The 11190-nt window shown below is 54.5% G+C and overlaps 2 protein-coding genes across 3 annotated transcripts in view; one reads left to right on the forward strand and one right to left on the reverse strand.

Annotated features, from left to right (window-relative positions):
- The window catches only part of AGAP1 (ArfGAP with GTPase domain, ankyrin repeat and PH domain 1), a 343329-nt gene extending 340572 nt beyond the window's left edge, over positions 1–2757 (forward strand). Inside the window, exon 19 of one of the 2 annotated variants that reach the window (XM_053981906.1) lies at positions 2693–2757. In XM_053981906.1, coding sequence (XP_053837881.1) covers positions 2693–2714 — 22 coding nt within the window. In that variant the 3' untranslated portion in view covers positions 2715–2757. Of the gene's footprint in view, positions 1–2687 lie in introns of both variants that reach the window. The other variant, XM_053981905.1, reaches the window with a different exon arrangement.
- Positions 1–10181, reverse strand: part of ASB18 (ankyrin repeat and SOCS box containing 18) — a 10225-nt gene extending 44 nt beyond the window's left edge. Inside the window, exons 1-5 of the mRNA XM_053981908.1 lie at positions 9941–10181; positions 8840–9107; positions 1675–2071; positions 1010–1123; positions 1–142 (exon numbers count right to left, since the gene is read on the reverse strand). The exon at positions 1–142 is cut by the window's left edge and continues 44 nt beyond it. Coding sequence (XP_053837883.1) covers positions 1–142; positions 1010–1123; positions 1675–2071; positions 8840–9107; positions 9941–10181 — 1162 coding nt within the window. The remainder of the gene's footprint in view (positions 143–1009; positions 1124–1674; positions 2072–8839; positions 9108–9940) is intronic.
- Between the last annotated feature and the right edge of the window lie 1009 nt (positions 10182–11190).

Raw genomic sequence — 11190 nt, forward strand, 5'->3', positions numbered from 1 at the left:
GAGCCCCGGGCACGGGCAGCAGGGGGATGAGGGAATGGCACTTGTTCCCAAAATGTGCCCGGACGGTGGCACGGCACAGGTGCTGCGGGCTCCGGGCCGTGCCCGCCAGCCCCAGCAGGGACTCGTAGAAAGGCCGGTGCTGCTGCAGAGAGGGGACAATGCCAGCGTCACCCACCTGGGCTCACACTTCTCCCAGCTGCTGGAGAAGCTGGAGGTGTTTAGGGATGAAGATGGAAGGGAAGGAGCCCAGGCGTGGCTGTGGGTGCGGGGTCCGGACACCGACACAGGGAAAAGGTGGGTGAGGGATTCTGGAACTCTCCTGTGGCATTGGGACCTTGTGGGCTGGAATTCTCCTGTGGCATTGGGACCTTGTGGGCTGGAATTCTCCTGTGGAAGCACTCTGGGGAAAGCCAGCCTTGGGGAGGGTGCAGCAGCATCCCACAGAAAGCTGATGTAGAAGGGACCCTGCTCCTGAGACACGGAAACAAAGCAGGATTGGGCTGTGCAGCCTCAGCCTTTCTTTAATTTGGGGAAAAAAATCCTTTCTCCCATTCACCCTGAAGGCTTTGCTGGCATTCCAGCCATCCTTCACAGCCTGTGGGGCCAGGACCAATCCCAAATCATCCCAGAGCGGGCTGGCTGTACCTGTTGCACGTCCAAGGAGGAGCTTTTCCAAAAAAAATGGGTGACGTGGGCTCCTGCTGGGAAGTGCTCTGGCTGCAGGGCCACTTCAGAGGCTGAGAGTGGATTTTATGGCAGGCTGGGGCAGGGACGTGGGGTCTGAGGACGGTGGAGTGGAATGGGTGCAAACCTGGAGGGATCAGGGTGTGTGGTGCTGCTCTAGGAAACATCCCTTCTGTTTTTTCTCCATCCAAGTGAAGTCTGGGCAGGGGGGAAAACAAACCCCTGTTCTGTGGGGAAAACAAACCCCTGTTCTCTGGGGAAAACAAACCCCTGTTCTGTGGGGAAAACGCCCTCCGTGGGTCTCAAAGCAGCAGAGCTGCCTCACCTGGAACACCTCAGGGGGCACGGCCTCGGCCCACTCCTGGGACACCGGGATTTGGGAGTAGGAGTAGAAGAGGACCTCGATGACCTCCGGCACGGCCGCGCAGGATTTCAGCACCTGTGCAGGGACGGTGTGAGGGCTCAGAGAGAGGGGCAGGGCCGGAGGGGACAGCAGCCACCTGCTGCAGCCAGGGTTTGTCCCACCCCACCCCGCTCCAGGCTGGCATAGCCCCGCGACGGGATCGGGCAGGCATGGGGCTTCTCCTGGCGCCTTCTGGAGCAATGGGAAGTCCTGCCCTGCTGAGGCACTTCTTCCTCTGGATGCAGTCCTTGCTCCTTATTTACATTTTTGGCTCGTGCCTGCCAAGGCAGGATAATATTTTCTTTATGGTTTGATGTAAAATCAATGGAACGCAGAGCCACGAGGCAGCTCGTGAGCCAAGCCCGTCTCTGATGTTCCCTAGGCAGGGAAAAACCCCTCTGAGCCGTGCTGGCTCCATCCTGCCCTTCTGCTGGGCCTTCCTTCCCATCGCTCCCAACCCCACAGTCCCCTCTCCCTGCCCGGCTCTCCCAAATTCTCCCACCCCGCCGCCTTTACACGTCCCAGAGCTCCCAACCTCAAACCCCCGGGCGCGAGGCGCTCTCCGGGCGCCGTTTCGGGGCCGGTACCTTGACGAAGGCTGGGGGCCAAACCTTCTGGGAGCCGTGGTTGAGCAGCAGCTGCACGGCGAGGTGGGGACGCAGCAGGGACACGCCGTCGTAGTCGATGGCGTTGGCGTCGGCGCCGCGCCGCAGCAGGAGCCGCACCAGCTCGGCGTTGGCCGCCCCGCACGCCCGGTGCAAGGGGCTCCTCCAGCTCTCATCCCGGGCGTCCACGTCGGCGCCGTGGGCCACCAGCAGCTGGAAAAGCTGCCGGGAATGGTCTCCCGCGCCCGGGGCCTGCCCGCAGAGGATGCCCAGCGCCGTCTCCCGACGGTGCCTGGCGGCCACGTGCAGGGCCCTGTCCCCGCCCGCCTCGCTGGGCAGCTCCACGGCGGCCCCGTGCAGCAGCAGGAGCTCGGCACACCTGCAGGAAGGTGGGGTCAGCCTCCAGGATGGGGTTTTAGGGGCGGTGCGAGCATCCATGAGGGATGTGGGGCGAGGGTGGAAGTCATGCGGGAGCTGGGGTTGTGGCACTCAGGGATTTTGGGAGGGAGCGGCACGGGCTGGGCAGGGTGGCACTGTGCCCTGGTGCCCTCCACAGTGAGGGCAGCGGTGGTTTGGGCAATATCTCCCTCTGCCCCTTGACCAGGGTCATGCATGGATGGTCATCCTCAGCCATCCGGGATTGTCCTTGAATACCTTGAACATTCTTGACCATCCTTGACCATCCTTGACTGTCTTCAACTATCCTTGACCACCCTGACCATCCTCGACTGTCCCGGGCCATCCTTGACCATCCCTGACCATCCCTGACCCCCTTGACCATCCCAGGCCCACTTGCTTGGATATAAAAGCGGATTTTCCTTCTCCCTTGGAGGGACCCCAGCACCTGTGTTGTGCTCCTGGTCCAGAGGTTTGTGTTTTCACAGAACCACAGAATATCCTGAGCTGGGAGGGACCCATGAGGATCATGGAGTCCAAGCGTGGAGCACCAACCCCTAACCCCCCCTTGCCTCTCTAATTTTCATCTTTTCTTTCAGCTCAGGTGTCGCTGGAGCCCTGGGTGAGGGTCTGGGCTGACACAGAGGCAGCACGAGGGGGAGAGAACTCCCAGCCTGATCCTTCCAGCAGCAGGGATGGGGAAGAAGAGGAACCTCAGGGAAGAAGGACAGCACCAGGATATTGCCTGTTTTTTCCCGGCCCAGGGGAATGCTAACGCGTGTGGGGAAAATATCAGCAATAAAATAATGAGATCTTACTAGTACTACTAATAATATACTTGACTTTTTGTGGATCTGCCTCATCACCCCCCCACGGATTTCATGGGAGGATTTTCACCGTCCTCGGCAGTGCGGGATCTACAAACACCTCCCTGGGCTGCTTTACCCGTGCATCTCAAGCCTGAATTTGCCAGGAAAAAACCCCTTTGTGATCTTTTCCTGCAGCCTGGGCAGGTGTAATGCTCCCAGAGGTGCCAGCCCTCACCAGAGGCTCCGTCACGGATGCTCTGCTTGGGGTGTGGTTGCATGAGAGTGGATTTAGGGGTTGTGCCATTCCCAAAATCCTCAGGCCCTTACTTTCCAATTTCATTTTTTGCACTAGGATGCTGAATCCCGTTCTTCAGGAATGTTTTGTCTCCCTGAGGCTTTTTTGGGGCTTGCTGGCTGCTGTTGGAGGGGATCACTCAGACACTCAGTCTCTTTTATTGGTCTTGTCCATCCTTGTCAGCAGGGAATTTGAATAATTATTCTCTTGGGACCTCTCCAGAGTAGCTTAATCCTGATGTCACAGGTAGCTCTGCACCCTAAAATAACACATTCAGGGCAAACCAATGATGGTTCTGCAGGGAAAAATGGGGAAAAAAAAAAATCTCTGACTTGGCTGCAAAAATGCAGCAGCCTAGCCATGAGAAAAATCCAATTTTGTTCTACTTTTCTTCTTATCTGGGGGCAGATCATGCTTAAAGCATTTCCAGGCAAGGAGGCAGCTGTGCCCTGGCACAAACATTGCCCTGGTTTGGGCGAGGGCTGAGGATTCCCACCTGCACAGGCAGCACAGAGGGATTGTTCCTCAGCAGAGCCAGGAGCTGCACCAGCCCAGAATCCTCACCGTGCCCTGGGCTTTTCCCTTACAGAGAATTCCACCCTGGGAGCTCAGTTCCTCTTCATCTCCTGCTAGACATCCCAAATATTCTCCTGTGGAAAGGCATTCCTTCCCAGAGGCTGCATCCCTGGAGGGTTTTTCTTTCTGGTTATCAAGTGCTGGAAGAAACCCAACCTGCTTTATACTGAATTTTCCCCCTGGGTGCTCCTCCCTTGGCACAGAGGGAATGTTGGCAGGGAGTTATGAACAAGGGATGATCTCTTCCAGTGAATGGAAAAGCCTGGGAGGAGCATCTGCCTCCTGTTTGGACATCTGGGCATCAGCAGGTGCTGGGTAGATGCTCTTGTCAACCTTTAAAATCTCTGTTAATGAATTCACGAGCTCCAACACCTCACCAGCGTTTCTGGCTTCCTGTATTTTCATTCACATCCTGGTTGTTGCCACCAGATTGGACTAAAATCCCATTAAATAAGGCCCAGCAATGGCTTGCTGCTTTTTAAAGGACTCCTCTCCAATTTTCTGGGAGTACTGAAAGAGCTTTTCTGGGAATACTGAGTTCAGCTTTCTGCTTATCTCAGCAGAAATTCGGCAGCAAAACAAATAACTTCGTTTTCCATCCAGCCTGGTGCCTAATTTTGACTAATTTAAACTCACTTCCAAGCCATTCCCAACCCATTTGCAGGTGATGTCCCCTTGCTTGGACAAGTCACTTCTTAAGATAAAAGGAAATTTGGGGTGGGTGAGGGGTGCTAGTGCTCCACCTTCGCCCTGCCCTGGGCTCCTGGATCAAATGGAAGGGAAGAAAATTATTTGGGATTGATTTTTTATTTCTTCACCCATCAGAGAGTCAGGGCAGGCTGTGCCCATTGCCCTCCTTAAGACAGGATGGCTCCCACTGGCTGGGATGAAAACCAGCCAGGCAGGGAAAGTGGGATTTGTTAGAAATGGGATGCGAAGAACAACCAGCAGGAGGAGCAGGAGATTGGGGCAGCGGAGGCTGCGGGGAAATTCCCGTCCCCAAAACCCACTCAGGCCCCGGTTTCCTCAAGGAAAAACCTCCTGTTTGGTTTTTCCTCCCGTCCCCGGGGTCGGAGCGAGGTTTATCTGCAAAAGGCCTGATTTTGTCACGTCTCAGAGAGCAGGGCCAGCCCTGGGGCTGTGCCCTGTGCCTGCTTTTGGGCTCTTCATTTCTCTGTCAGGACCCATGAAGGAGCTGCTCTTCCCCAGCCTCCCGAAACGAGCTCCGAGTGCTGCATTCAGCAAGGCTAAACAGAGCAGAGGAGGAGGTTTAGCACTAGATGATGCTAAATGCTGCCTTTTCAAATCCCTGGGCTTTTCTTTCCCTTGCAGCGCTGCTCATTTCCCAGAGGCACAGGGGCAGAGTGCCCAGGATGATGCTGCAACAGCTGGAGGGTGCCTGGGGCCGGCTCCTCTGGGTCAGCACCCATCTCCCCCGGCGTCTGGGAGCCTTGTCTCGACCCCGGTGCCTTTTTAGGCTCCTGCCCTCCTGCTCGGCTCCTGTTTCCTGCTCACTGCTCCCATTCCTCCTGTCCCTGGCGCTCGCTCCCTATCCCAGTGCTCCTCGCGTGGAGCCCCTTGGACGCTGCCTGAGCTCCTGCATTGGCTCACCCCACCTTTCATCCCCCTCCCTCGGCTCCGGGGGCTCGGAGGAGGTGGAGAACTCCGCTTCCAGCTCCCAGGGTGGAGGGAAGGCTCGGAGAAGGGAATTGCTCAGCTGGAAGCGGGGGTGACACCTTCCTGTCCCATCCCTTGGCTTCCCAGAGCCCCTTTCCTTACGTGTGAGGCTGGAGAAGGGAAATTCCTCTCCCGGCAGCCTCTCCCTGGCCAGAGGGAAGCCTGGGACGTTCATGGAGATCTGAAGGAGGACTCTCCAGATGTTCAGCATCCCTTCCTGCCGTGATGGGAGGCAGGAGCCGTGTCCTGCATCCCTGCCAGGCGCCTTCCCAGCGCCCCACGCCCGCTCTCCCCTCCCCTCCCCGCCGCCGAGGCTCTTCCTCTCCCCCTCAATTATTTTTATTTTATTTTTTTTTTTCGGGGTGCCAATAAAGGCAGGCTCCTTTAATCATCCCCAGCTTTAAGAGGGAAAAGGGAGAGCGCCAGGGAGAGAGTGCAGTGAATTTAGAGACTCATCTTACCCCACCATGTTAATTATCTCGGCTGTAAAAAAGAGGTCAAGGAGAGGAACTCTACTAAATAGGCCGACGTTGGCATGAACAGCTCCTAAAGTGAAGAAGGTAAGACTGAACTTTACTGGAACTTTTTTTTTCCCATCTCTTCAAAAAGCTCCTAGATTAAAGCTCTGATATCCTTTTTGTTGAAATCTCATGGATTCTGAAGCTCAAATGGCTGGAAGGAAGCCCAGATAATTTTTTTTTATCCCAGTCACTGAGAGGCTCAAAGGTTTTAAGTCCTGCCCCCATGGTGAATTGCCGAGTATATGGGAATACAGAAGAACCTGGCACATAGGTGTTCTGGCCATTGTTATCGAGAGGGAGAAAAATAAAATAGCTCTCTATGTAGGTCAATGACCTGCTCTTTGTTGTCAGTAAAAAATTAAGGATGACCTAAAATCTACTACTCAACGAAAAAAATAATAAAATAAAAAAAAAGGAGGCGAGGTAAAGTAGTCTCCCCCTAATCAAAGAGGAAATGTTTGTGTTACCCAAAGCTTGACCTCCTCAGTCTCTAACTTTAGCAAAGTCTTTGCCATTGAAAAAGCAGTGGTCGAAACCTCAAACCCTGTCTGAAATGTCTATTAATTTTTGATCTTTCAAGGGAGTTGGCTGAGTTATTGTAGCAGCCCCCGTAGCGCCGCAGTTAAGGGGCTCGCGGCATTTCCATGATAAAGCCCCAATATTCCGGGCCTTACAACTCAGCTGTTGCCACGTCGGGGCCGTCTGATCCCCTTGGTGGCTGTGCTGGCTCACCTGCCATGCCCCTCCGCCTTCCCAGGGAATGGAGCATGCAAATCAGTGAGAACAGATCCCTTCTCTAACACATATATATATAAAATAGTGGGTTTTTTTTTTTTTTTTTCAAGCTTGGAAGCAAAACCAGGGCACCTGGAGCTCCGTGGTCCAGGAGAGCCTCTGCACGCCCCATCTCTTCAGGGGGAGAAGCCTAAAATCAGGGAAGCGCTGGGGTTTCAGGAGGGGGCTGGAGGATGAGGTCGAAGGTGTAAAGGGAGCTCAGGTGAAGGAATTAGAGCCAGCTCTTGTGACTCACAGAGCTGCCTGCAGCATCCTCCCTTTCCCATCCCGCCCCTTCCAGCCCTCACGGCACCAAGGATGCGTTGGATTCATCCCTAGAGTTTTGGCTGAACCAGAAGGTGATTAATACCTGATTTTTGGACATCTTGCAGAGACTCTTATTGATAAGCAGGGACCAAACCTTTCCCTCTCTGGCTGCTTCCCTTCTCCAGAACTCTCTCCCTGTGTTGTGGTCCGTGATATGCTGGAACCTTGCTTTCACCACCTACTTCCAGGTAATCTTGCCTGCCTGGAGGGCAGAGGATGGAAGCCAAGCTGGCTTTTCAGGGAAGCTGTCGGGTGATGGAATTCATTGTGGCCCTGAGCAGTTTCATCAGGCTACTATCAAGTGGCTGAGCTCTTTATAAAAATAAAAGGAAAATACCCTCATTCCGTGTGTCTAACTATCCAGGCACCTAAAGTCCTACAGAAACACATTTTTCTGTATTTTTCCATATTTTTCCAGGCATTTTTTATGCTCATCTGTGTGATGCTGATCCAGGGTGGGATGTGGGTGCACATGGAGGAGCCTCAGCCCTGCCTGTGAACCAAGGGGGATCCCTATGTGGCTTGTGTGGGGGTGGGAGCATTGCTCCACATCCCATAAACCCATCCTGAGCATCTTCCAGGGGAAGTGGGCTGGGTCTGGGCTGCAGGACATCCTGATTTTAGGGGAAATAGTCAGGAAAGAGGAGGAGGGAAAAGCTGAGGCTGGGCTGCTCCTGTCCATAGGAAGAAGACTTCAGCTGTGAAATGTGCCTGGCACCAAAATGTTGGGGTTTTTTTTTTTGGGTTTTTTTTTTGGTTTTTTTTTTTTTGGTTTTTTTTTTTTTTTTTTGGTTTTTTTTTTTTTTTTTTTTTTGGTTTTTTTTTTTTTTTGTTTTTTTTGTCTCTGCTGTGGCAGTGGGGAGATGTGGGAGTGTGTGGGAAACCTCACCATGGATCATGGCATCTTTTTTGCTTCATGGCATCTTTTCTGCTTCCCACAGGCAAAACTCCTGGGCTGTGTGCACAAGGGATGCACAGCGAGGTTATCACGGAATCCCAGAAATGGTTTGGGTTGGAAGGGTTTTTTAGTGGAAGAGGTTTTACAGTGATTTCTGTGAGCCAGAGGGAAGTTTGATCAGAGCATCCATGTTTACCTCTGGAAGAATTTCCTACCAAGGTCATTGACGGAGAAACCAAGAAAGAAAGAAAGATAAATAAGAGAATACATAAGAGAAACCTGCAACTGCCTATTCCAATGAGCACTTTGTTTGTCTTTCCTGACCAATGAGCAAAGTGTGAACTCCTGAGCTTTGTAAGACTGTAGAAAAAGCATGCATGGTAAAATAAAACCAGTTTGAAGCCTTCTGGCTTGTTGCTTTGTATCCTATGGCTATTCTCAGCTCAGCCAGAGAGAAAGAGAGAGGTTTTTCTAAACCAGGCAAGAGCCTTGGAAGCAGCCGGGAAAGAATGTAAATAATTCTCTAATCTCTCTTGTTGTTCACATTGTTTATAGATATGTCCTGCCACCGTGCATCATTCACTGCACACCAATGGTGTGAGGTGTTTTTACTCTAAGACCAATGGAATCAGCCCGCACGATGTTCTCTACATATAGAGCGCTGCATTTGAAATAAATCCGTTTCATTCCTCGCCCTCTGACTTGGAGTCCTTCTGTTCCCCTCCTGCTCAACGGCGACAGTCTCCATCTCAACTAGAGCAGAAGGGACCCCAAAGCCGAACCCATCCCACGCCATGCCAGGGCAGGGACACCTCCCAGCACCCCAGGTGGCTCCAAGCCCCATCCTTGCCCCGTGCTGGGGCGCTGTCCTTACCGCAGGGAGTGGCGGGAGGTGCAGAGGCGCAGCGGGGCCGTGCCCTGCTCGCTCTGCGCGTTGGGCTGGGCCCTGTGCTCCAGCAGCAGCTCCACGCAGTCGCTGTGCCCCCACAGGCAGGCCCGGTGCAGGGGTCCCTGTGCCCCGGGGGCCAGGTCGGGGTCGGCCCCGCGGCGCAGGAGGTGCCGCAGGCAGTCGGGGTGGCCGTGTTGGGCGGCGAGGCACAGGGGGGTGCTCAGCTCCAGCTTCTCCTGCAGCGCCCACAGCCCTGCAGGACACGGGGATGGGGGCTCTGATTGCACCTGACCCACGCCTGCCCCTGCACTCCCATCCCCTGCTGGCTGAAGCAGCTCCTGGTGGGGCTTTTCCCATTTTTCTCTGGCAGCTTTCAGGGCCGGCTGCACTCGGTGGCTCTGAGGGGAAACAAAGCCCCCTGGGTGTCTGCTCACCCAGGAGTGGGATTTCAGGTGGGATCAGGTGGGCAAGCCAATGGCCTGCTGGCCACCAGGGCACGCAGCCCTGCGTGCAAGTGGCTGGCAGGAGCTAAAGGCAGCTCAGGAATTCCCCAAGAAAGGAAAAGCTGTCTTTGCTGGGACTGAAGGCACCCAAAGCAGGTGGGAGCGCGCTGGGAGGGTGATGGAGGGCTGGGCTTGGGTTGTGCTGGGTTTGGGATCAGCCAGAGTGAGGAATTGGTTTTCCCAGCAGCTCCAGGATCTCCTGGACCATCTCCCATCTCTCTCTGGGACCATGGGGAGCATCACTTCAGGAGGTACCACCATCCTGAGGGCATCTTATCCCTCCCAGAAAGGACCACGAGGAATTTGGGCTGTGAGCCCTCCTGAAAGCATTCCTAAGCTACAGAATGTCCAATCCCAGCTTGAAGAAATCATGTGGATGCACAGATTTTACGCTTCCACTGGGTTAGTAGGTGCAGAAGAGAAGAAAATATTCAAAGTGATGAATATTTATGGCCAGAACTGTGGGCTAGCCAGAAACCTTGGGCACACTTAAGGCACCGAGATGCAGCGCACCTCTCCTGTTCAGGGTTAGTAAATGCCCACTGATTTCATTTTCCTGGCCTGGCCTGCAAAGGAAAAGTACCGGAGAGTCCGTAAGAGGCTTGGCTTTTCACCTGCCACTCCAGCTGGCTCCTACTGATCTCAAAGACCAGGCTGACATCTTGGTGGTATTTCTCAGTCAGGACCTGCAGGCTCCTCAGGTCTCCCGTGACCAGGGCTGTGTAGAACCTGGCGATGGGAGCGCGAGGTGCCAAGGGATGCTCCGGGTCCGATTTGGAGGAAATGCTCAGCTTTCCTGTCCCGGCTCCTGGTGCCTCGCTCATGCCAGTGCTTCCTGGGCTGCAGGTCCTGCCTGGGGGCATGGCCAGGCTTTTATAGCTCATGGGCTCCATCCTCTTGGCTCATTGTCTAATGATAATCCCGTCCAGGCTCTGTTGTGGAGTATTTGTAACTCCAGAGGGGTTGGAGTATGATGGACACGGGGTACAATGAGGGTCAGGCGGTCACCGGGCTGTGCTGCAGCAGCACCTCTGGGATTAAACTGCTGGATTATTTGGAGGCTCCAGTTTGGGACAGAGGTGTTTAGGCTGGGAGGAAAATGAAGGTGCTCATATGAGATTCCAGCCCTGTGGCTGCAACGTGGAAAAATCTGGGCTATATGTTACTGGCCCGGGCTGGAATGTTGGGATGGCCCTGCAGGGATGCAAAGGCCAGCGAGGTCCAAATCCTCCTGGGGCTTTGGCAGGGGAAGCTGCTCTCCCAGACAGTGCCTTGTACAGGAGAGAGAAAGCACCACTGGATGCCAGCAGAGCATGTTCCCACTTCCCCCAGGCTCCTTCCTCAAGGTCACCGGAGAAATCCATGGTGGGGATGAGACTAGAGACTGGCATCTTGTGACTTGGAGGCTGTGGGTGACAAAGCCTCCCCTTGCCAGCCCTGCCACCCACCTCTGTGGAGAACAAACCTGATCAAAGCAGATTTTGGGATGTTAAACCAGAGGGGGAATGCTGCATGGTTCCCTCTGTGTGGAGTCAACTTGAGGCAGGGAGAAAATGTTGGGACCTTCCTGGGGATGCTGAGCACCCCTGAGCCAACACCTCCTTGCTGCCAGAGGTTCTCCTGTGTGTCCCCAGCACGGCTGTGGTGACAGCCATCTCTGGCCCTGGAGCCCCAAGAACTCCCTGCTGTGTCCATGAGGGATGGGGCTTGCTGAGCTAAGGGGCTCCTGGTGAAGGACCCCCCTTAAGGTCCCTGCTCATGGCAAGCAGCACTGGCAGCTAATTTGAGGCCATCCTCGGTGGTCTTCCCTGTTTTCTCCTTCTTTTCCCCTTT

The sequence above is a fragment of the Vidua macroura genome, chromosome 7 (assembly GCF_024509145.1).
Source record: "Vidua macroura isolate BioBank_ID:100142 chromosome 7, ASM2450914v1, whole genome shotgun sequence".
In the NCBI taxonomy this organism is placed as follows: Eukaryota; Metazoa; Chordata; class Aves; order Passeriformes; family Viduidae; genus Vidua; species Vidua macroura.